Below are 27,439 nucleotides of genomic sequence, written 5' to 3' on the forward strand. Positions count from 1 at the left end.
TAATTTCTGAATTTCAGGACTGTTCAAATTCTTACATATTTACATATTTTCTTCTATATAGATGCCATTTATAATTCAAAATTATATGGAAAAGGAAGTTATTTAACATTTCCTCACCATACCAGAATTAGTCTTATTTACAATTGTGAAATCTCCATAGAACATACCTAGAAAGTGTGTGGTATTTTTACCTTATCTTTATCCATGCCAGGTTCTCTGTACACTGTCCATTTCTGCCCATCATCACTGTACAGAATTCTGTACGCTGAGACATAATAGTAGTACTCTGCTAAGGTTGATCCAGTAGTTATAATACCTGTGAAAATGAAGGTGCTCCATTAGACAAAAAACTGGTACCAGCTTGTAAAAATTAATAATAACCAGCTTTTGAATCCAGAGCTACACACTTGAAATCTCCACTGGCCCAGTTACATTTCAAAAAGTTTATCCAAAGTGCCAGGGTCTGAAATTTCTACAGTGACTAAAACTTAATAGTCATTTTACTTACTTTTATATTTCAGTTCTCATGAAACAACCTTGCTAAGCACTTTTCCCCTATTTCTTGATACAAAGAGCCTACTCATTTGACCATGGCCCACTTCCTGTCTCCAGTACTGCTCCTGCTTTTGTACTGCCAACCACAAAGCACCACTGAAAGAACCATAGCTTTCTAAAGCCCACACAAAAGCACTGCACAACGACTCACACAGGAAAGCTGTTTTGTAAAAGCTTATTAGTACAGGAATTAGAGGAGTAATGTAAAATCCAAACAGTCCCCAGGGAGGTAACAACAAAGGCTGCTGGTGAACCCGAATTGCTTAATGACAGGAAGCCAAGCTGCTAATAGCACAGTGTGCAGCTGAGCTTAGAGACCAACTCATGCATTTGAGAAAGAGACAAACTGATCAAAGGAGGATGTTTCACAATAGTCTTAAAGCCTGGGACTGTATGAAGCACTCTACCTAAAGTCACTTTATATTAAAGTCAGACTGCAAACGTGCCCATTAACAACAGTGAATCACCTCTAGACAATTAAAACAGAAAACGCTAATGGCAACACAGAAGATACAATAGCTGCACTGCCACTACTTAAGGCTCCCCCTGAGGTTAAACCTAAAACATAAATGCCTAGTGCTTCATTACTCACCATGGACCACATTGTCATCAACAGGAATAGGAAACCATGAGCTTACTCAACTCCCAAAATGTGAAGCAAACCATCCAGAGCAGATTTGGGAAACAACACCTCCAGCTGTCTCTCCTACAGTCATGGTCTACCACAATCGCTGTGAAGGAGCAGAGCCTAACCCAGACTCTGGCTGTATCAGTCTGCACTGTTTAGTCCATTTGCTGAGGGAAAGCACAATAGACTGCTGAGGTGCTCACCATCCCCAGCTCTCAGTCCAAATTCCACTTCAGGCAAGGAGGTGACAGGGAACCTGTCACCCAGTTCACTCTGCTGCTATCTCACATTGCACTGCAACTGCTCCTGTTCCACTGTTGGATTCACTACAGCCATGCTGGGCAGTACAGAAAACCTAGAAACATAAGGCAGTACACCTGCATCAAAGGTACCAGTGGATTGACTAGATACGGATTCGCACCTCCAAGGAGACAGTCAGCAGGTGAAGCATCAAGGATCCAGTAAAACCACAGGAAACACTTCAAAAAATTCTGATGGAAGAGGTGTTTTCTACTATGAAACTCCATCTGTTCAACTCCAGGCTCCAGTGTATTAGCTAGGACATGGAACCAACTTTGCTGTAATTATAATTAAACATCACCTGGAGTTTATCTAAGACCAAGCACTAGAAAAAAAGATGTCAGTAACCAAACTCTTTGAATGCTGCTTAAAAGCCAGATCAGATTCAGTTACCTGTTATTCTCTTTTCTTTATTCAAGTCAATCTGCAACCACTGATGTTCATCACTGATAAAAGCAGCCCAAGGAGGACCAACCCTTTTTAGTCTGGCATTTTCAGGTTTCCAGATGTTCATTCGTCCTGTTTGGTCAGGCCACTCAAGAACAGATGATGCTGTGATCTGGGAGTCAGGGATTACTCCAGATTCCATACCCAGTGTCCCATAGCAACCTGAGCAAGAGAAAAAGAGGATTCAAAATGAAAATTCAAGTTACTCAATGATTTTACCTGCTTGGAGTTTAAGACTTTACATGCAAATATTAAACTGCCATCTTAGTTTATTCCATAATAACACTACCAACAAAACACACAGTTTTCTGGTTTCTAACAATGATGCTGGAACCAAACTTGGGGTCATGACTGTTCTATGATTTATGTCTACTCAAGAGCATGTGTATATTCTCTCAGTTACCACCCACATAGAGCACTACACAAGAAGCTTTGGGGGAGCTGTCACAGTTTAGAAGCATGTATGGTTGACAAAGGGATGGGAAACAGACTACTTGATCATTCCTTTTTTGTGTCACAGAACTTCTTGGTATCACAATGTTACTTTGAACAATACATCATAGCATGTAGGAAGCCATGTCATAATCCTGGCCTTGAGCTCAAACACATCCTTGAAATCAGTTGTATTTTTTTGTCACCATTCTTACTGAAAGTTTCTTCCCATGTCACGTTCTGCTGATGGCTAAAAAATATCTCCTAAATTCCTGGCTAAACTTCCTTGTGGCTATTTGATATCCCATTTTCTTTTTGCTAAAATCTTGTTCTGTAGTGACAACAGTCTTCTCCTCACACGTGTATTCCCCAGACATATCACCAGAGAGCAATCTTTGCCTTCAGCACGCCTGCCTGAACAACCAACCAAACATGGTTTCCCCTTTGCTGTTAGCTCCCCCACCCCTTCAGGTGGCCCCTGCAGCCCTGCTCTGCATCAAGGTCAAGTGCTCATGCCTCAAAGGAAGCACAGGTGGCAGACCTCGATCCCAGACAAAGCCTTGCCAATATCCTGTGTGATGGCATTAATAGTTTGTTGTCTCTACTGGACATCACCTGCTACAGCACACAATTACATTAGCACTTCACTAGCCAAATCCTTTCCCTCATCTGTCATTTCTACCTAACATGCTGCCAGTTTGAAGCAGAAATGCCAGTCTCTACATACCCAACTTTATACTTTTTGTCCTGCAGTTCTTAAATTAATTTCTATTACTCAAGTCTCAAAGTCCGCCAAGTTTTCCTGTACAAACTTTCATCTTCCTTTGCACTGACCACACCTCTAGCATTAATAACACACTCCTCTATTTTATACCAAGTCATGAAATCAACTGCTACAGAAGAATCACATGAGTAACTTACCACCACGATCTGATAAACCTCATTTGAACATAATATGGAATCCTTTTTCTCCTTCAGCAAACTCCCAGGCCACCCAAATACACACAAATTTTAATCTAGACCTGCACCTCATCTCTGTCTTACTCAATTTTTCAAATGTGTGACTGAAATCCAGATAGTCTAGCTCAGCATTTTATCCTAGCTCTTCATATATCCAGGCCATTTACTTCCTTTTATATACACTATCAGATCACATTCTGAAAGACAAACCTTGACCACTGTGTTTAATATTCTCCATGCATAAGGTCACCAGACATGCAATTCCTTCTTCCAGCTCTTACAGGGGTCTGGGAGAGAAATTACTTCAACATTATGTCTTGTTTGTATACATTTCCATCTCCAAACACTCCTGCCCATCAGATTCCTGCTTCTATATCCCCATTCAGCATCTCTTTTATTTCTATATTAGGAAAAGTATTTGTTTACTTTTGAAGAGTATATGTATGACTCCTCTCCCCCCTTTCTTTTTTGTTTTGCTCTTTATTCTTACAGAAAACAGACAGAATTATTTTATTAAGGTTTTTTTATATTGTTAGTTAAAGAAACTAAGGAAAGGCCACTGATTTCACAATACTTTAAATGCCATCTTTGAATGGATGTTAGAAGTGACTTACAGAAAAGCTACCTTTCATTTATAAAACTACAGCTAATTTATTTATAAACCAGGGAAATTGCTAGAAAGTAAAAACATGAAAAGCAGTAAAGCCCTAAGAAAGCCCTAAAAACACTTGTTATACCAATCAGCAACCTGGTACATATTTCAGAAAAAACATGGTGGTCAAGAAGGAACACAACTTACACACAGAGCAAGGCCCAAGAGATGCCCTTCCTGAGCAAGAGATAAGTAATCTATCTCATAGCTTTCAGCTGCAATAGTATGGGAAGAGAAAAAGTAAAAGGGGATGGAAAAAGTTGAGGAATCATTTTGGGATTAACAGTATGCTTTATTTTTATGGGATTTAGCAATATGTTTAAAGTATAGGAGTCACTTTAAACCAGACTATAAGAGAGGAACATAACCTGAACGGATCTCTTTCTGCAGATAAGCAAGGTTTAATTTATATATCAATGTGTGTAAATATATATGTAGAGATGATTAATCATCAAAATGAGGAAGTAATTAAAAATACACATTAGTGAAGAATGCAGGGAAAAAAGTCTAACGAGCAAAAATTAAGAAATAAAACACCTGCACACTTACTTATTTCTACTCACAAAATTTGTATGAAAGTATCAACATACAATACATATGATAATGCTTACCGCTCGTCTTGAATGTGAAAAGACCGGTAGATAACAGTCCCCTGCAGAGAACAAAAGAAGATGGGTTCTGTGGTAGTCAGTGAAAAAAATGAAACAAACATTCTTCAGTTTATTTTTCTTGCCTGACTGCTTGCCACTGAAACCTATGCAGAAATGCCTAAACAAGCACTTCACAATTAAAGTAACACTTCCCATCACCAAGTTGGCAGCACTTTCAGTACAAACACCTTTCCAACTGAAATCTAGTCCAGAGATATTATCAGACTTAAAGGCTTTCAAACAAACACCTGCCCAGCAAAACCCAAGACTTCATTAAAATGCTTCCCTTTTAAATTAAGCTAATCACAATAACAAGAACCAATCTCCTCTGATTGCTTTCATTCCTGGGACTTTTGAGATAAAAAGACATGCTCTTTCCCTGCAGCTAGAAAGTTGTTGTTAAATTATTATATTTTCACAGAGCATTATAAATTATTATATTTCCACAGAGCAATGCCATGCATTTTAGAAGATAAAACCTACCCCTTGCAGAATTTGGAAAATTCATCTTTATGGTGTAGAGGTTAAAAATACGTGATAAAACAATCGCACCACAGCAAAAGAGCATTGCAAGAACCTTCCAGAAGAAAACCTGTCCATGGAACACACAGCTCCACCAGCTGAAATTAATCCCACAATTAGACACTACCAGGACCTAAGGTGCTACATATAAGGAGAAGATAGGAGATATACTTACACTTTTGAGGTGACATTGTTAGCCAGGGAGCCTTCATAGTACGGAATGCCCTTGCTGATTACAACATTAATTTGGCCACCCAGAGTATTTGATACAACGCCTGCATGAACACCAGCCATACAAAGTGATGATGACTTGAAGAGGAGAGAAAAAGAAAATGCAATGCTGATTTGTAAATAAGTTAAATACCACACTGTATATTGTAAATGCTACCTTGTCTAGTTATAGTCTTTGTTATTATTACATTAAGACACTGTTCTTATTTAACTGTATCTCCATTATTTAGAAACCATTCATCTTCAGTTTATTACGGAATTTATAAAAACACAAAAAGAAGATCCTACATTTCAATGCATCCTCGTCCAGATATATTTGGAGTATAACTCATGTAATTAAATAAGCTCAAACAAAACAGCAAGGTGAATGAGCCTGAAAAAGCCAGACAGCCAGACTTTCAGCCTACAATAAATCTACTATGTTAGACAACAGAAGTTGAATATATAAATACATAGGCAACTTTCTAATAGAAAGCACACTGAAAGTATATTTATTCATTTCCTCACAATTAAGGAGTGATGCATTGCAGATTTTTAGCTGTTAGCTGATGGGTTATATTTTTTAACTCATGGTTTAAACCACAAAGCACTCTGATCCACACAAACCCACACTAAATACATTAATTCCTTCTAAAGAAGCTGATTACCTAGCCTGTATAGTTCAATGGACATCAGTTACACAAAAAGTTTTTGCAGGACATCCTGTCCTTTTCTTCTCTCACTGGAAAACTGTTAGCCTGGATCCACTAACAAATGTCACAGTGGCACTTCAATTTCCTTGGCTTGCAGGCTACCAGTGCCATTGAGAGCAAATGTAGTCCACTACTAGTTGTTGCTACTAAACAGATCTGCTGCACTGCTCTGCCAACCAGTCCACTAGGTGCTGTAGAGTCTCACTACAAAAGGAATCAGCAGGTCCCTTCCAGAGAAGGAAGGCTTCATGGATGATTTTCTTTCTCACATTATTTTAAAAACAAAACAACTTTCTCCACTGTGGCTTCTTTAGAAATAACTGCATGGTGCAGCAGGCGAGGATGCCCATATCTCTCAAGCTAACCAGCAAAAAAAACCCCTGCTCACCAAGACTTTTCCAAACATAATTCTCCTCAGTATATTCAAGCATAAAAACTCTAATCCCACCCCCAAAATATCCCCAAAGCATTCTAAATAAATGTAATTGTCTCATCTGTGCTGCAGCTCCTCTTTCCTATGTTCCCTGGAAGTAAGAGCAGTAGATGCAGCTCTTTCCTCTCCCTGCTCACCAGAAGATGTCAGCAATGAGAGCTCCAAGTCCTCAAGGACTGTGGACGTTGGGGTCACACACAAAAGAATCAAGATTTAGGGTATTTTTTAAAGTAGCAAGCAGCTGCTATCATTTGGAAGAGATGCATGAGAGTTTGTATCTGGAACCTGGTCTAAAGGGCCAGACAATTTGATTTGTTTCCACACAGCCTGACTTTTGCGAAATTCTCTGCCCTTTTATTCACAGCAATAAAGTATATGAAAAGTCACAAGACATTTATTTCCTTAAGTTTCCTTTTTCCTCCATAGAAAAGTTTCCCAGATTTTGGGGGGGAAAAAAAAAAAAAAAAAAAAATCCCAACAAGCCGAAGTCCCACAGATGCTGCCAATATGTTAGGCAGAGAATCAACCTCATCTTGTTCCTAGCTACAAAAATGACCCTCACAGCCATTTAGAAAGAACTCACAGTGGACCAGAACATGTAACACAGTTACGTTGTAATGACATTTTTACATATGGGTAATTATTTAAACAGGTATCCTATGATTTTGATGTTTGAGAGAACAAAATCAGAGACATGCACTTCAGGTTCATATTTAATATTAAAATTTTTGCTTATTAATGTTTTTTAATTGTCTTTCCTCTGTGTCAAATCTAATGGCTTCCTAAAAGAGTATTTTAAGGTAAACAAAGAGATTTAATGTAATCTTTTACTAGATTACTAGCAAAATCCTTAAATTCTTAGAACACTTAAAAAAAGCGAACTCCCTCCAGTCCTGTGGCAGGCTAATTCAGTTGTAGAAGCTTACATCAGAAAAACAGTATATAGGGGTTTGTAGTGTTCTAAGCCAATTGTACATTATTAAAGATTTTAATTTCCTGTTTACAGAACTATTAATGTTGCAGCATTCACTCTGTTCTGAAAATGATTTTATAGCTGCCAAGCATAAACAGTAGTTCATCTTTCACGCTGTAAATAAAAATTAAGAAAACCACTGTGACCCTCTGTTTAGAGAGGCATTACAGTTGTCAAAACCAAGATGGCATCATTAATAGAACTGGTTCTCCATAAATCTCAATTTCCCAACCTGAGAAAGCCAACAAAACCAAAGAGAAAGTAGAACACATTATTTTGATTGATCCACCTTTCTCAGCAGGCCTTACTGTCTCTACCACATCACTTCTTTGAGATGCCAACATCTGAAGCACCGGGCCCTTAGCAGCTGTGCAGAAAAAACAAGTACCATGCTATTCAGCTTTAGGAGGAACATATTCCAGAATCCAGGCAACAGAACTAACATGAAGAACTATAAATGACTTGTAATTATACACTGCGTGTTTTAGCAAAATTCTCATGAGCCCACAATATTTTTACTCACATCTCTGTATCCACGGGGAATAGTGCCTGAAATATCAGCAAAAGGAATCACACATCCAGCTGGACAATACTTACTAGAAGAAAATAAAATATCAAGTCAAAAGATGCATGCAACTACAAAATAGTCACTGTGCTTTTGATTTACAATACACTGTTATCATTCATATATCACTATTTAAGGATATATCCTGATTGAAGGCCTATCAAAGCAGAAAAAAAAATAGGAAGAGAAGTACACAAGAGGAGAACAGAACATTTAAAGAAGATTTTTAAAAGTCTCATCTGAAAATACAGTTCTAGTCAAGCCAGCATTTTATAATATAAATACTGCATGGCTTCTGTAAATTGAAAGTCATATAGGTAACGATATTAATGAATTTTATTTTATAAACTAGACACCTGCATCTGTATTCGGTTTGCATCTTTAAATAATACATCTGAAAAGTAATGCTATTCTACAATATTCCTGGCAATGCTTTGACCATAAAAAACTGGCCAAATTCAGCTAATACCACTAGCTCATGAAAAGCAAGAGGCAAGACATCTCCACCTCTAATGCATGCCCATGTTCATGTCCTGGTACCATTTCATACTGCATATACAAAAACTATTAAATCTTCATGAATCTTCAAGATCTAGCAGTGAACTGGAGTAAACCATTAACGTTTTCACTGCAGTTGAACAACAGTTGAAGCAACATTGCAGGTACCACAAAAATAGTGGGATTCAGAGACTTAAGCACATGTGGTATACAGCCAGAAGCTACAATTAGAGCCCTATTTTGGAACTTGGGAAAATTAAAGAGAAATGCAAAAGTTGCACTTTGAAACATTTCACCATGGCAGGGATTAAGATCTCCAAAAAGTAAGCTATGTACTTCACAGGTCTGCAGTTTTAAACACTGCCCTTGCTTTAGATGAAAATGGAGAAGGATAAAACACAGAAATGACTTCAGCTTCCCCCATCAGAAGGTACAGCATTTTATGTCTTCAAAGAACTCCATTAGTTCACACCAAACTGTGAAATGGGTTTGCAATTTTTGACACATTTCATAGTGCTCCTTAGGTAACTGCAATATAAATTTCAGCATTCAAGGTGTATACCTGCTGTAATATGTTTATAAAAGCAACATTCTTTCTATGAAAATAAGATACTAGATTCTATGCATTAATGCAAATTAACGAGGTTCTACTGTATACTGCATGTAAATAACAAAAAAAGGGAGAGAGAGGGAGAAAGGAGGAGTGCAAAGGTCAAAATTACTCAGCTCTAACCCTGACTAGTTTGTTTCTTAAGTTCTCTGGACAAGCCAAAGCTGCATCAGGTATATGTAACACTGAAGCGGAAACACTAAAATTACTTCTTCAAAGAGACTGAGGGGGAAACAGATTAAAAAAAAAAAAAAAAAAAAAAAATCAGTCTTACTTGAATTCTGGTTCGGAAAAGTGACTTGCATTGTCTAGACAGGTAATTAGGTCTGGAAAGAAAAAATGTTAGGTCAAGAGGATGATACAGAAAACAAGTTTGAGTAGGCTTTTTAAACACAAAACAAGAAGTTTCAGAATGAAAAAAACATTTAGTTCCTACCAAATTTTCTTGCAACACATTTTGTATCACAGTAGAACCTTGATAATTTGCCTGAGTAACTGGGAAATCCACTGAGAAAGTGACATAGATAAGAAGAGACATACTAGAAAAAATTATTTTTTATGCAACTTAGTTTTAATTCATAGCTATACCTCAGAGAGCCTAAGATAATTCAGAGATGCAAACTTATGCTCTTTTCACAAAATTAAATTAAAAATTAAATTAATAAACTAATTAAACAGACCTGCGTTTTCAGCATTTAACAGTCCTACGGTACTGAAACTACGCAGCATAGGGAACAAATATTAGAGTGACATGTTAACTTACATCCATAGCTGATACTTTCATGTTTTGTCTACCAGCATATACAGTGCAAAATACAGAAAGAAAAGCACCAGAAAACCCACAGAAATGGCAAAAAGACTAAAAAGTAGTCAGCAGATTATATAATTAAAGAGCTGAGGGAGTACAGAATACCATTACTGAAATAAAATTTTCCATGACTGTACAAATACATACAGCTCAATAAGAAAACTTATTCTTTAACTGTCACCTTGAGTGCTACCTGAGAAACAAATGCATTTTGTCCTTTATCTGAACTGGCTCTTTAATTGATAACAAATGACTCTGATTCTTCCTCTGCTACCCAAGGTAAGGTCTGATACTATTTTTTTAAAGCTACACTAACTTACAGTCCTATTTCCTACACAGAAGTACCAGGAAGACCACAGTAAAAGTCTTCATTTTTTGGAAGGTAATTTATGAAAATATGTGAATAAATAAATTAGTTCTGGTTTCTTATTAGGTCTACTTTTACCAGCACATGAAAAATACCATATTATTATAAATACCTGATTTGTCAGTGGTTGAATAAGCTGCAAGAAATCCACGTCCAGAAGTATGTGTTCCACTCATGAACTGTACTGTCACTTCATTACTTTTTGAAGTAATTAAACCATCCATTTGAAAACCAAATCCACAGTATTTTCCTATAGAGAGAAGTGGAAGAACAGACATGGACCAAAACCAACATATGTAATAAGCATCTCCTTTCATTTGCAGTGTAAGCTCACATTACTTTTGGTGAATATTCAAAAACAAATACATGTGCACTAAATAATGCAGTCAGTGACCATTTAAAGCAAATGGTAGAATATGGGTAATGCATTTCTTTTGCCACTGTCCACAGGTGTCTCTCAGACCCTTAACACTTGCAAATAAATGTGACCTTATCCCATTCACATGTAGCATGCATAACCCTCGCACTAAGTTCTTCAAAGATTGCAAGAAATCTGTCAGGGAAAAGAATCAAGTCAGTGCAATGAGAAGCATCTAGAGAAGCAAGCGAGAAAAAAAAGCCCTTCTCTTCCCGCAGCTACTGGGGCACTTCTTCCTTGTCAACTATTTCATGGTTTCCATCAACTATTTTCCTTAGTTTTGGACAAGAGCAAGCATGATTCACTCCAGTTCAGCATTAACATACAAGGATATGCGAGTACCATTAATATAAACTGCCATTTGGTTCACTTTCTTTTTTGCTGTAGCTATAAAATCTAACAGAGGTTCTGCATCTGGATACTTCTCTTGCCATCCAAAATGACCAAAAATAATACATTTTAAATGGAGATGCTGCGGTCTGTAGATACTGACAATACTTGCCCTGTAAAGTCCTAGAATTACTACCAAATAACAACAACTGGATGAATTGTCCAGTCCTACCACCTAGAAACTTCAGTAAAATCAGTATTTTATTAATCAGTTTATTAATCAATTAAGAAAAACAAAACCAAAAAAAACCCAAACAAAACCCCCACACTTCTGTTCTATAGGTTCCCTTGATTATTCAATACTGTAAACCATCTATAACCCTATTAAAATTCTACAGTGGATAATCAAGTGGATAATCAAATGGATAATCACAAGCAGCAAATGACACTGCATATGTTTCAGTTTACCATCTTTTTATTTGCTTTCTTTTATTATTTATCATCATTTTTTATATCATATTTATTATTATCATCATTTATTTGCTTTCTTGATAATAACTATTTTAATATAAAATAGGAAAAAAAGAAGCCAGACTTGCTTCTCAACTAAAAGCAAATTACAATACTAAAGTAAAGTGAATGGAATAACACTGTCCTGCAGGAATAGTTCTTAACAAATATAATACAAAACAAATACAAATATATAACACAAATGAATACAGTATGGCAAATTCCTTTAAAAAGTGAACCATGATCACAAATACTAATATAATTTAAAAAAAATTGAAATACAATTTCCTATCATTATTCAGAGCTTTCTGAATGTTACTTATTCAGTTATTTTTTTAACATAGCATAGTTTTTTTAACATTTTCTAATGGAAAAAAGTTTAATGAAATTTACAATATACAAATATAACTTTACCTCAATTCACTACTTAAACTGATTATCAGCAATAGTTAACAAATAAGGCTCCACACTGACCCAATGTTTTGCTTTAAATCAGATTTCAATTATTACCTGCATTCATTATGATGAACTGCGTCATTCTTCCAACTACCACTTCTCCTTTTTCTTAAGTTTTGTTTTCAGTCACTGGATCTTGTCACACAATTGACCAGCATGAGACTCCTCTCAGGCTAGGTCAGACTGTCCTCAAGACACCATTTGTACTCTTTTTCAAGCAAATACACAAGGCAAGACATTTAAATCTAGCTTGGATAAACTATTCAGTGGTGCATGCACCATGGAGATACAGCCTTTGACAAACTGTAGACTGATGTACCTTTTGATTCATGGCAAGACATACACTTCTGAGACTATAAATCATTTTCTAATTCTCCCCTGGCCTCTCAACAGATTTTTAGCAATCTTTTCAAAAAACAGGCACTAGAAATGGACAAAACGTGACTGCCAAGAGTGTGTGCAGAAGATGTAATATGGCTATTTTTTCTGTGCTTATCTGCTAATGGACTCCAAGTGCTTTTGTGCAGCAACATTACAGCAGGAGAGGGAATTCCCACAGTAGCTTACATTCTCTGCTCCTAGAGGTCTGGGCTTACGCTGTCTATATTAAATAAGTACACTGACTGTAGATGCACAATGATTGGACTGTGATGAAATCTAATAAAAAACACCTCTAGCTCTTACTTAAACTAGAGACAAACTTAACATCATGGATTTGTATCTTCTTTTGATTGATAAATATTCAAAAGACTTGCAATGAGAACTAGTTCTTAAAAGATTCATTAGAAACCTTCTCTGTTTATCAACGAACTAACTTACTACTAATCCTTTTTTTTAACCTAATCAGCCAATTTTCAAGTCATTTTGGGTTAAAGTAGGTATCACAGAATTTCAGATTTTACATAATACAAGTATTTTAATTTTAGACCATGTCAGTAGTCCTGAATGGAAAAACTCAGAATAAATCTAGATTTTCTCCAAACAAATTCAGGTCACTGTTTAATCTCTCCAGTGTTTGTTACTTCAACCATGAACATTCAAGAATCTGCATCATCTGTATCTGACACTGTTATTATCACTGTTTGTTCTCTGATTTAATTTTAAGAGCAGAACAACACATACATTCGCTCAACATACTGTGCTACTACACCAGCTGGGAACAGCTGAACGTCAAGAGAGACAAATGAAGTAGAAAACTTACTCGAACCCACTAAGTCACTTATAAAAGTGAATAACAAACTTATCAGAACTGGACATTCCTTGCCATTTAAGGACTGCAGCATTTCCTATTTTAGACCAAGTCTGGCTCAACAGCTCCAAGCATATACTTATTTTCACACACACTTACCTAGGTGACAGTTGGAAAAGAGGGTTAACAAAGCTAACATTCCACTGGCCTCTTATAAAAAGACACAGTTTAGTGGATCGGCATTTGAGTTGAACAAAAACAAATTAGATGAAGTAAATCTCTCTCCAGATAAAGCTTTATAAAAAAAAACCCAAAATGAATCTGCACAATAACAGCTAATTTTAGTGAAGGAAGAATAAAAATTCATTTTGATTTTTATGCAAAGTAACCAACAAGGGCCTTTAAACCCTACATATACCTTGATGTAGATGATAATGTCACACTGCTATTTGAAAAAAACCCTGCCTTATAGTAATGAAATTCAATTTGTTCTCTTCTCAAGCACAAACATTGAACTATGGACATTATCAGAAGATGGGGAACATTTGAACTACACAACTTTTGAAGACTGACATCCTTTAATACCATCAAGATGAACAATTCAAATCAGAACAATTCCATATAAAAAGAAAGGCATTTCAGGTAACATATATATACAACTTTTTTCTTTTTCTGTTAATGAAGATCCTTGTAGTTTTGCAATTCCCTCTCCGCTGTTTATAGGCCCTTTGCAAGCTATTGGGAAATGTCTGAGAAAAAAACAAGCCCAAAAAACATTACAGGAGGGTTTTCCTTGAAAGTCTGAAGAATCAAAGATTATTATATGATCTGTGTTGCATTTACCATCTAGTTTTGGAATGCACAAACAAAATGTAGGATGTTCTGCTATCATTGTTACACAACATCATTGGTTTAGGATATAGGAATTGTGTCAAGAAGACACACATTTACACATGCTTTAATAACAGTAAACAAAATGCAGTGACTTAGAATACTCTGGCATTCCAAACAGAAAGGTCATCTGCTGAGCAACAATGCTAAGTGTATTTTAAATGAGCATGTCACCAGTGAAAGACAATCAGACAACTGTTTTCTTTACCATTTTACTTTTAGAAAGTTGCACCTGTATTCCCTCCCTGTACAGAAGACCTATATGGCATAAAAGAAAATCTTTCCTTACCTGTTCTTTCTAGCAGTACCATCAATAGTAAGTTTACTTACTGGTCCCTGATGTCTATTTTTCTACTGTGATAAGGTACACACAGCACTCCTCAAAGATTTGCACTTAACTCATGAAGGTCAGCAAGGCCAAGTCCTGCACCTGGGTCGAGGCAATCCCAAGCACAAATACAGACTGGTGGTCTGACAGCAGCCCCGAGGAGGACTTGGGGATGTTGGCTGATGAGAAGCAAAATGGGTCCTGGCAGTGTGCAGCTCAGAAAGTCAACCTTATGCTGGGCTGCATCAAAAGAAGCGTGACCAGCAGGTTGAAGGAGGGGATTCTGCCTTTCTATTCCACTTTTATGACACCCCACCTGGAGTCCTGCATCCAGCTCTGGGCCCCCAACACAAGAGGGACACGGACGTGCTCAAGCGAGTCCAGAGGAAACCACAGAGATGTTCCCAGGGCTGGAGCAGCTCTCCTGTGACGACAGGCTGAAAGAGTTGGGCTTGTTCAGCCTGAAGAAGAGAAGGCTCCAGGGAGACCTTAGAGCAGCTTCCAGTGCCTACAGGGGGGCTACAAGAAATCTGGAGAGGGACATTTTACAAGCGCATTTAGTGATAGGACAAGGGGTAATGGCTTTAAACTGAAAGAAGGTAGATTTAGAATAGATATTTGAAAGAAATTCTTCACTGTGAGGGTGGTGAGACACTGGCACAGGTTGCCCAGAGAAGCTGTGGCTGCCCCATTCCTGGCACTGTTCAAGGCCAGGTCAGACAGAGCCTTGAACAACCCAGTCTAGTAGGTGGTGTTCCTGCTCCTGTCACAGTGGTTGGAACTAGATCTTTAAGGTCCCTTCCAGCCCAAACTGTTCAATGATTCCTTGATATGAAGTTCAGGAAGAACACAATTCTAATTACAGATTTACTGAAATTTCTTTCTTAACCTTATTGGAGATTCCTTTAAATAAAAAACACTTCCTTCTTTTCATCACTTTTCGTAGACTCAAAATCCACACTGTACAAAGCAGCGTATGATATATTCAGGCAAGATTTTACCCTGCCCAATATCCAACTGAATGATAACAGTTTTCTAGGGCTATGAAAAAGTACTTAACTATACACGCAGTAGTTACTCTATGCTCAGAGCAGGTAAACAGGAGAAATTTTACAAGTAACAAAAGTACCAACAGTATATCCAAGTTCTGTACCAGTCTATAGTTTTCAAACACCAATAATAAAAGCTCCTACCTATCTCTGTCCTGGTGGGGCCAATCCCATTGTGAACTCTTAAGTAACTGGAATGACATGAATCTGAGTCATCAATATCAAAATCGCCAAATTTGAGCTGAACTCGCTGCCCAGGCTTTACACGAATTTCCCATTCACAAACTGTACTATTGGGAGAGGTCTGTGGGTAGTTTATTGAAGCAAGAGTTCCACTTTCGGGGCCCAGAATGGTGTGTCCACATCCATCACCTACAAAAGAACAAAAATAAATCAGCTACACATGTTCATCTTCAAAGCTTCACTGGTGATTTAGTCATCCTGGGTTTCAGCAGCGGTATGGGGTTTGTTGAGTTTTTAACTGCAGTATCACATTGTAAGTGAACACAAAGGTAAATCACATGCAGAGGAACAGCAATTGTGAGAAGTACCAGTCAAATAATGTTGCGTAACGTTTAGCTTCTCACCATAGGTGACCAGAGAGCTGCTACAACTTCCTCAACAAGATAAAAATTAATCCATAACCACTTAAAAAATTAAACAGACATTACAGGAAGTGTCGCTGGTATTTCATGTTCCCCTAATACCTATGTACAAAAGAAAACAGGTTCTGAAAAGGAGGGAGAAGCCTGCCAATAAAACAAGAGCACATCTGTTTTATAGCTGTTATTGTATTCACAGCATGATGAAAAAAAAACAGAAGTGAAAAGACAATGTACAAAAGTGAAAAGACAAAGCAAATACTCTACTGAAAAATAACTGCCAAGTCTGACCATCATCAAACCTCTAGTGCATTGTTTTGTTGCAGGAACAATACTGAAGACGACTTGTTTAAAAACGGGGAAAAAATAGCACAAATGGTATATTTTCAAAATCAAATTATAAAGAGCAAACTGATAAATCTGTTTACTCAACAGTAAATCTGGTGAGACTGACCCAGCACTGCTGCACCCCTTCAATGGTTTTCAGGGCCTGCAGCCGCAGGAGGCAAGGGGGAGCTGGCTGCGGGACAGCGTCACAGATGTAGGGTGCTACCCAGTGGGGCTTTGCAGGATGTGCCCCACAGAGGCCCCTCAGGACAGAGCAGCCCTCTGGCTCACCCTGACTCTGCTATGGGGTGGCCTTGCAAACCACCCCATGCCCTTCACTGCACAGGGCATCACCACTGCCTCATGGGACAGATGTGCCCTGGGCCTGGCTGCAATCACTTGTGTTGATGGGAATACAGGTGAGGTGGTGGCTAACAGTGTGGAATGGGACATGTGGAAGAGCATCTGTCTGTATGTAGTACAAGAAGTTTAATTAGTTATCTGTTGGTTTTGAAATAACATACTTTCAGTAACATCCACCATCACCAGCTCTTTGTAAATTACTCTATCAAGATGCAACTAAGTATTCCAGAGCACAAGGACACATCCATCAAAATTAACACCTGCAGTAATATAAGCCCCACAAAATACACTTCATAACATCTCTAATTTATTTTTGTTAGCAGTGGAGGCTAAAAAGCCTACTTATTGAATTTAGTCCCATGAAACAACTAGGCCAGGAACAACATTATCATTTTCAAGATTTGACACAAGAAGGTCCAGCGATTCTTTTGTATGTGATCTGTACATGTTATTCTAAAAGATGTTTGAACAATGGATCTTGAACAATGTGAGCAAAAATGGCAAAGACAAAAATCAGACTAGGTATGGTGCTAAAAGATGTCTTCGACATCTTCTCCAAATACACATATCCGTAGGTCCATTTTACCCTTCAAATTGTGTCTGTATACAGTTCCTACAAAGTGATTACAACAGACTTAATATTATGTCAAGATTTCACAATGACCAGAAATTCACAATGATCAACGTAATTTATATTGACATGTTTTGACAGCTAAAAGTGTCAGTCTGAAAGTGTTTCATATTGCACACTAATATATCTAGTTCCTCTATTAAACACAAAAAGGTAAGCTAAACTTTAGGAACAAAAGTTGTACACATATTTAGACTTATAACTAATTTTCAAAATTCTTAAATGTGTTTCACCCAAGACTGAATGGAAAAGTAAGTCTAACACACATGGGAAAAATGAAAAAGTACCTAATTGCTATTAGCAAAACCTATTCTCTTTATAATCTGAGCAGACTGAAAGAGCTCCATGTTCTAAACACTAAACTGCTGCTGGTATATACAGAATCACAAACAGACAAAACTGCAGCTTTTTTCCTTGCTAGCAGTCTTAAATCAAAATAATGAATCTTCTTTGGAAAAAGTAACTGGAATACCTGCTTTCGTAAAATCAAAATTTCTATTTATAAAGATGTTGTTTAGCCACGTTTTTCTTCATGAAATTTTTGCAGTTTCCTTTAGAACACTTTTTTCCATCCCCTGACAAATATTATTTCCATTTGGGTGACAGCTGATAAATTACTTCCCTAAATTACTGTTGTTCTAATAGATGAGTCACAATTGTCCAATGTTACAAGAGGTAACTTAAACCTTATGTTTTGTGTAACATTTTAATCCTGGTTTCTTCTCAAAGGCATGTTATAAACCTAAGAGCAAGTGAAAACTTATCATTCAAAACCTGCATGGCCTTGGCTTATTAGTTAGTAAACTTTTAAATGTCAGATTCCTTATTAGTCACAATATGCTTAACAGTCGAGAAAAATACCAATTCCTTTGCTCGTAAACTGGCTTTTCGCAAGCAAGTACTCACACAAAATACACAGAACTAATACTAACAGTAAAACCAACAAATAAATACTAGTTCTTTATTCATGGTGATACTTGTGGCTAGTATTTCAAAACTCTTTATACGGCAGACATATAAAACTGATTTTCAACATAAACAGCAGTGAGCTTTAGGTTATGGCCTAAATAAAAACTATGAGACAGTAAACTAGTTCTGTGCTTTTCCCATCTTATGACGGGGTAAGCAACTATTTACAGATTGAAAATATTATACAGATACGCTAATACAGTGGCTTTTTGAACATGAAATCATAGTAGCTTTCACCTGTACAAGCAGATACATTGTTCTGAGTGCATTTAAGTAAAATAAAAATGCTTGCGTGATGTAGAATAATTACTTGGTACTGATTTCTCATTTCAAGATGCCTATTACTGGAGTGCAGTAACCACACAAATGCTGTTTCTTACAACCAGGAATACCAACAATGCATCTGATAATGTATCTTTCATCATTTCCCAAGCTTTTATATCTTAAGCCTATGTTGCTGGAAGTCAAAGACAAAGGAGAGCCTGAGTCTTTTCTTTGTCCCAAATAGTAGTACTTGAACTGTAAATTTCTCCAGTTAAAAGTAGGAAAGATCATACCTAACATTCACTTAAACCATCCTCTTCCCTAGTTTGCTGATTTAAACCATCATCTTCACTAGTTTCCTATTCAGCTGTCTCAAGCATGAAACAGTACTGGCTCTGCGTTTGTACAAGGAACAGGACGCACTTTTCTGATGGGGAAAACAACTCCAAAACCACTCTTACATATTGAGGTGATAAAATGCAAATAAAATATTATAAGTTTTAAAAAGTCATTGAGACTTTTCTTTTATAGACCCATGACTAAGAAATGTCAAATTTCCCCTTGTAGCTTGGAACTATCAGTCTTGTTTCCACTGGCTAGAAAGGAAAATTTTCCAAACACCCCCCCCCCCAATTTAATGAAATTGCAAATCTCAAATCTCACTTTTGTTGTAGGCTTTCTGGAAAATATGTCAGGAAAAATACTCCTCTAATCTAGCCATATTGAAGAACTTGCCGTCAAGCCATACTAGAAAGAAATGGAAAGGGAAAAAAAGTTGTGCTTAAATGCATCTACAAGCATTATCTTATTTCGAAGCTAATTTTTAAAAGCAGCTCATTCTGACTGGACATTTTAGATCTCATTTTGTTGTGTGTTTCACTTCAGCTAGTGATAGCAGAAGTGCCAGAGACTTCATGCCTGAAGAATTTAAAGATTACCACTGCACGTCCGGCATGCAATATACAGTCCGCCAAGGGCAGAAGCATCATTCAGGAGCTATTTGGAAATCTTTAACAACACAGTTCCAGTGAAACTTGTAAAACAATGAAACCTAGTTTTATTTTAGTGGTACTATAAAAGAGTATCTCTTTATGTAAGTGGTGCTTCATTATTTCTGCCAGAGTTGTATAAATACCACCGATCAACTCCAGAGACACATATATAAATCCTCTATCAGTGGAGCAATCTGCAATATTCAGCAATTTCTCCAAGAAAAAATACAGGGTTTAGCACTATAGTCACATATATAGAAGCATTAGCTACTTCATTCATTTTGAAGTCATTACGTGCCACAGAATCTTTTGTTTCTGTTAATCTGTGTACATGAGAGTGGAGTTTCTGAGAACACACAGAAGAGACAGATGTCAATTCCTAAATCAATTATTCATGAATGAGCTGACAACTTCTGTTGTCAGTACAGAGCTCAATGACTCTTGCTTTCTTTCAGCCCTGTCACACCACAGACCTACTGCACTTGCAGAACAGACAAAACTCTCTGCAGAAGCAGCAGATCACATACACATTATACCTGATATTTGCTGGAAGGTCTGCGTATGTGCATTGAGTGTCATGTGTCCTGAGAACCGTGCACACAGCAAACATGAGTAAGCTCAGCTTTTCACCAAAATGTGTGTTAGAAACATAGATGCCTCTTAAGAAGCTGGTAGAGGAAAGCAGACTGCTTTCAGACTGTCGTCAGGAGCACTATTCATCTCTTCTGCAGGAGCCTTTGAATGGCTCAATCAATTATCCAGACAGATTACGTATGACCCCCAAGCTATGGCTCACTGATGTCTGATGAGATCAAGCAGATGATTAAAAATGATTTCTCATACCCAAGTTCTTTACATCAACAAAATACAGAACTTGAACCAACACAAACACAAGAAGATAAGAAAATGTAAGATTTCATAAAATGAGAGGATACTGCACATGCAGGAGTGGGCACTAAGTGCTCTATTAATACCCACCAGAAAAATGATTAATTATTCTCTATAGTTGTTGAAGTAAATTAATCAGAACTTCTTCCCCCTGAGATCAGCTGCTGTTAGTAACTGCTAATCTTGTTCTCACTACCAAAACATGTTAAAAATTAATCTTTTAGACTAGAGAATGCTTTCCCATTCCTTACTTGGAGAAGAACGTTAAAATAGAGACATCTGACAGCTGAAGGTTACAGTCTATAAGGCATAACTGATGGATATCAAAATACCGATCTCAATTTTAACGTGTGGTGCTGTCTTTTGAACACTCAATTTAACCAGTGGGTTTCCAGAGATTTATATTTAAGTTGTGATTTTCTGTACTTTGTGACTATATACAAGATGTAACTGAATGTTTCTTAACTAAGGTAAAACCCAATCTATTATAGTTATGTAAGCAAAAAAAGATACTGTAAAGCTTTCATTTTAACTCCAAATACACAATTCTTCCTCATTCAATGCAATACTATAATTTTCCTCTTCTGTTTAGCTCCTATGATCTGCATTTCCCTGTTTTTTATCAGTGTGCAACTATAAGACACTGCATCTACTTTTTGCTTTCCTCAGTGTGGGCAAGAAAGTTTACACAACCAGCAGAAATGTTCCATGAAGAGAATTAAGACCACAGAGACATCAAATTCTAATTAGCTTTTTTCAGGTATTTTCAAATGCCTTTATTTGAGTCCTTCAAAATCATTGCTGTTTCCACCAAAATCTACAGAATCCTTTCTGTTCTTCAGAAAGGAATCTGCTCCTCTGTCAGAATTAATTTTCTTAACAAGCCCACAAGCACACAGTCCACCTTCATCTTTATGCCATTTATTTGCCTTCATAACACACTCGTTTGATCATTTCATCCCCATTCCAGATGTTTCACAACATGAAATACCCCACACTTCCACAAGTGAAGCCATTGCTCAGTAAACACTTGAAGGCACTTTAAATTAGTGCAGCCACAGACAAAAGCAAGCCTTGTCTGCCTCTAGCTGTTGACCACTTGTTCTCACACCCTTCCTGGTACTGGAGGTAAACACTTCTGCAGCCACATGGTAAACCAGGCCAGAGACTTGAGATAAAAAAAAATCTGTTAGTTTTAACTTACAGCACTCCTCTAATTTAGTTCATTGCATACAGCAATGCCTCCCTTGACAGAGGGACAGGACAGTGTAGGGGAACAGAGTAGGGGAACATCTGCAACTGCTGCTTTCACCAGCACTGCCAGCTTGTATTTGCATTTTAAACAACTCTGAATCCCAACCTGTAGAAACCCATCCCTTCCCTGGGAAGACCAGCCACACAAAAGTGCCACACTGGCTTCAGTAACTGAGCTGGCTGAAGATGAACCGGTGCCCCTACACATTCCTGCAGCACAGTGTTAGATTTCGGCCAGCTCCCCTCTCTGAGGCAGCATATTGTGCATCTCGCAGTGCAACTGCAAGGAGGGCAGGTGGGATTACAGCTGGATTGATTTACTTGCTGTGGAGCATCCTTAGAAAAGTAATGAAATTACAGGTTGAAGTTTAACAAAGACAGGAACGATACAAAAGGTAAAGCACAATGAGCCTTTTGTCTTTTGAATGTCGGCAGCTCAGTAGTGCAGGAGGGACCAGACAGGCCGATTCTTGCTGTTACAGCAGAAGTACAAAATTCAGACGCCATTAGAACAAAATTTTAATGTTTTCATATACAACCCTGGCCACATGCTCGGCTAGTCATAATTAGTACTTTATCATTTTCATCTGTACACACAGCTTTTCAATCACCATCTCTGGAAATGCAGTCTTTGCTTTCCAACGCTGAACTTCACACAAGAGAGTAACACTTAGCCTTGCTAAATGTAACATCCAAAATATGGTAACATTTACAAACAAATTATCTTAGATTATTATTATCATCAGAGCAGGTAAGACAGGCACTTGCCTCCTCTGCTGCCATGTACTAACCAAACTACTTCAAAAGAACAGAAAGGTCGATCAGATCTGTAAGACCTTTGCAGAGCCTGTGAATAAGTCCCCAGGGACAGCTATGACTTTCTTGAATAGCAGGCAGGCAAAAGCAGCCTACAAAGGCAGGCTAGCCATAGTGCAGCGTGATTTACATGAGGACTCTGAAAGAGGGCTCTACATTCGATGGTCCATAATGCAGAAGCCCTCCTGATCTGCTGCCCATGCTGAATCACAGTGATAGCACATGCTGTATGTTGTCTTTTGTCTGGCATGTGCGGCTTGCCCGCTTCCCAAGACATATCATTTACTTAGCAATCTGTACCAACACTTCCATAAAAATAAACTTGTGCTTCAGTGCTCTAAGTGCTACACAGTAGAAACACCACTGATGAAGAAAGTGAAAAATAACCCACAGATGGTCATGCAAAACTCAATGAGAATAAGCAATAGTCATCATCAGAACAAGCTTCAAATCTCTTGTAAAGTCTTCAGACTCCTCACCACACCAGGACCAAATGCAATTTCACAAGTCTTACATATGTCAACAAAGAAGCAGAAAATTCTCCAATCATACCAGTAATTCACATGCTAAATTAATGTTATAGTAATCTTTTTCTCTCTTCCATTATCAGTTCATAAATGAGACCACACAACCTACACTGCAGAACCATGGTGGCATATATCAATTTAAATACCACTGCTGCAGTACCATCCTGCCTTATAAAACAGCTGCTACTTCCCACACTGTGCACTGCTGATGCTTCTCAAACTCCTGCTGAGCTGTGCAGCTGTTTTATAACCCAGGTTATCACCCTATCTGCCTTTTACTGAGTAAGGGTACAGCTATGTGTCAACAGGGGTCTCACTCACTGGAGCCTGCACAACGGAGAGGATACAAGGTAGGGATAGGGAGGACAGGGTGAGACAGCAGCAGCCAGTGATAAAAATCATATTTAGCTACCATGGAATCAACAGAAGCTGGAAGGAAGGAAGCTGAAGATTTGGGTACCTTAACAAAAAACACAGGGGCATCTCAATGCTTTCAAAAAGAAAACCTCAAAAAACAGCTGGAATTATTTGCACCCTGCAGCTGCACCAAGAACAGTGACTTTAAATATCAGTTTCTAACCTTCTTTAAAGTTTGTCATCCAACTGATGAAAGTTAACGCTCCGTATCTCTACATCAGTATTTCCTACTGCTCCTGTAGGTGACATACAGCATCATCTTTATATCCAACACTCACTTTTAACTCTAAGTTCAAAATGATAATGGGGACAGTTACGGGTTTTCCCATTATGAACAACATGGCTACCATTCTAGTCATGAAATACAATATACAATCTGTTCTGAAAGGTAACTTCATTTCTTAATTTTGCCTTAAATAGACATTCCCTTAAAATATTTTCATACTTTTGATGCTCTATGAATACAATCAATAAAACAAACATTATGTACTACTGAATAACAAGATGATTAACTAGGAAGATGACAGTAAATTTACACACTCAAATCACAGGTTTTTAAGTGCCAAAATCATACAAAAGGGTAACAAAAGTATGTAGGAAGTCAGTAGTGTGCAAAGCTATCTGCTAACTTTGAACCTGTCTATCAGCCTTGCTTTAACTTCTTCAAAGCAGGAAGGATGCCTTGAGTTATAGAACTGGAGACACTGAAAACAGCTCTTTAAAAACTAAGTAATGAAATGCTTTACTGAATATTTTCAAATATACTTGAGAAAAAGACAAAAACTGATCACCACTGGACTTGAGACACACATTTATCAAGTCATCTCTCTTTCCACCCATGTGATAAGACAACATATTTTGACACCTGTAAACAATGGCATAAAAATAGAAATTAACAGATAATGCAGTTCAGGGCTTCCTCATTTCACAAAACTCACAGATCTATAAAAGAAAAATTAAGCACCAGTGTGGCTTCATTCCATCACACTGAATAAGCCAAGACTTTTTCCCCCACATCTCAACCACTTTGAAGCAAAGTTAAAATGAGCAGATACAACTTTAACTGGCTACAGTCCTGCTAAAGATGCAACAGCTGCCAACTATGAAAACCCTTGTGGACTTGCTGGCAAACAGGCATGAACAGCACACTTCACATACATGCTAGCTCACTGAAGTAAACTATCCTTTCAGAGTCATAATCTCCTAACTCTGAGAAGGAACCAAGTGAAACAGCATCACTGCAATTCACTTTCTGTTTCCATTGCTTTTTTAATTCATCTTTCTACTCAAGATATTGAGGACCTTTCAACTGCCTCATTCCTGTGGGGTTTCTCTATACAAAAAAAAAAAAAAAAAAAACAAAACTAAAAAATATTCAGGGATGAAAAACAACCTTCTGCAAATCTGGAATAATTTTACAAAACATTTATTTACAAGTTCTGTTTAATGCCAGACCAAGATCAACAGTATTAGTATAATGCAACTGACAGCATCGCACTGGAGAGCTTTTACACCATCATATTTTTGAAACTGGGACGGAAGAGTTATATGCTCACAACCACTTGCAGAAGCACAACAAGCTTTTCAAGTTTCTTTTTCCACTATTAATAATGTTCCTCAAGGACACATCAAATGGTTATCTCCCACGGCACTTCAGTTAAAGAACCAAGAAAATCAGTGTATTGTTCAAAGAAATTGTTCTACATGAAGAACTGCTGTGAGGAAGAAAAGTTTGAAATGAGAATTCATGTGGCCTCATGCACAATAGCTGGAATTCAAGCAAGACTGATGATCAGTGGCTGGCCATCCTCGTCCTGATGGATACTATCCCAATCCTGGGAGACAAAACCTCTTCCTTGAAAAAGTAACTTCGGAAAGAACTTCAAAAATCTGGGAGGAAGGTTTAGAGTGGGGATTAACAAGGGAATTTATAAAGTGGGGAGGGGAGTGTTTAATAAAGCATACAGATGATCTGAATATTGATCTTATTTTCATTTTCAGTACATAAGTGATGCCTCATCTATGGAATATGGTTAATAAGGTAGTCTCCTGTGATTTTGCTGGAGCTGAATTGAGTTTTCACATCATAAAAAATGCAGGAACGTTAAAATGCAATACACTCATTTGACGCTTTCACTGAACAATAAGAAATGTTAAACAAAACCAAAGACACTCACACAGAACAGAAAAAAAAAAAAATCTGAAAATATCCTTTTTTAACACTACAATTAACAAAACTGATGGAACACACTTGCTATGGAAGACTTTAGCATAAAGAAAGCAACAGAGAAGCATTTCTTAAAAAAAAAACCAAAAAAAAAAAACCAAACAAACCAACAACATAAATAACCAACCTCCAAACTTTACCTCTTGAAAAGAAAAAAGTGGCAAGTTTGAGCCTCTCCTCTGATCCTAATTTATAGGCCATTTTACAGAAAGATGGATTCACAGAAGGGCCCTTTGAAGTATGTTTTCTTATATACCACAACTACTTACAATTGGCTAGTCATGATTCTAGCCAAACGAAATTTAGGATATTGCATGAAATTTAACTTTCAAGAAAGTTTTCAGACTTGATTTAAAGGCATCATGAGAGAGAAATTTTTTAACTATTTTACAAAACAAAACCACACCAAACCAACTGTTTCTAAGGTACTCTTTAAAAATACACCTACTTTATCTATGGCATATGGGTGAATTCCTTATTATTCAATACTACTGCTGCCAAGAGTGATACAAGTAGGTGCATAAACTTCATTCTGCTTACAAAAAAACATTTACTAATGCAGTAGCTATGTGTACTATCATAATAGTGGTGCAGAACTGGAACTTTCCTCATTGTGTTACCCTTCAAAAACTAGATGCATGGAATTTCTATTAGTAAGACAGAAGTTCATTCAGCGAAAAACTTGAAACTTAGTACTTTTGGTAAGATAGTAAGAACAGAGACTCTTAAGATCAGCAGTCAAATAACTGTAAGAAATAATGATTGAGTCAAAATGCAGAATATCTATCATACACAGAGACCAGTGAAGAGGCCAAAACATCCTCTTTGTATCAGCAAAAATTAACAGCAAGCACATCTGACAAGCACATATTGAGCCCCCATATACACATATACTGCTTCCAGGATCTTTTTTCTTCAAAAGGATTTACCGTATTAAAACTCATCCAGTGGTTGGGGTTTTTCTTTTTCAAACACTAGACAAAGAATTCTTCAACAAAAGTATTTTTTCAAAGTCAGTGTTGTTCTGTGGTCCAAATGTCAAATCATTATCACATTTTCAAGTATGATTTTTAATTCAAATAACATAAAAAGTGTTCAAATATAAACAATAAAACATGCATAGCACAGTTCAAGTTGCTCGCCTCCAATAATGGAAGGCAAAGCATGAAGCTTAACAAAATTGGGTATTTCACAGTCTTAAAACATTAATGAACAGGCTTCAAAGGCAATAACCCATCACTCTATATAAAAAAACAGCACTGAAAATGTTAAAGATCCTATTTTAATGCAAATTACTACATAGTCTTTTATGTTCACATTGCTACTGTTTCCATCTCCAAACCTCAGTTTAGTAACAAATTCAGTCTAAGTTTGGACAATGGTTTCAACTATACCACTATTTTATAAAAAGAACCACATATGTTCAATAATATTGATAAAGAAATCAATCTAAAAGCAACTCTTAACCAGAAAGTGCAGGAGGAGAGGGAAATCCTTTGAGTACAAAACAAATTTCAGGTAATCCTAAATGTTTCCCCAAAGCATAGGGTGCAGCTACAAAAGTGAGGGCAACACACAATAGCTTATTTTAAACCCCTTCATAAGGTGGATAAAATAACCAATACAGAAACATTGGTAAATACATTGAACAGCAATTTCAACAAGAAC

The 27,439-nt window shown here is 37.2% G+C and overlaps 1 protein-coding gene across 2 annotated transcripts in view; it reads right to left on the bottom strand.

Annotated features, from left to right (window-relative positions):
- Positions 1-27,439, bottom strand: part of DCBLD2 (discoidin, CUB and LCCL domain containing 2) — a 42,808-nt gene that overhangs the window by 9,473 nt on the left and 5,896 nt on the right. Inside the window, exons 2-9 of one of the 2 annotated variants that reach the window (XM_080613789.1) lie at positions 15,639-15,866; positions 10,436-10,573; positions 9,423-9,474; positions 7,999-8,071; positions 5,322-5,455; positions 4,586-4,626; positions 1,877-2,092; positions 192-289 (exon numbers count right to left, since the gene is read on the bottom strand). In XM_080613789.1, the coding sequence (XP_080469915.1) occupies positions 192-289; positions 1,877-2,092; positions 4,586-4,626; positions 5,322-5,455; positions 7,999-8,071; positions 9,423-9,474; positions 10,436-10,573; positions 15,639-15,866 (980 nt within the window). Of the gene's footprint in view, positions 1-191; positions 317-1,876; positions 2,093-4,585; positions 4,627-5,321; positions 5,456-7,998; positions 8,072-9,422; positions 9,475-10,435; positions 10,574-15,638; positions 15,867-27,439 lie in introns of both variants that reach the window. The other variant, XM_080613788.1, reaches the window with a different exon arrangement.

The sequence above is a fragment of the Psittacula echo genome (genome assembly GCF_963264785.1).
Source record: "Psittacula echo genome assembly, chromosome: 3".
NCBI lineage: Eukaryota > Metazoa > Chordata > Aves > Psittaciformes > Psittacidae > Psittacula > Psittacula echo.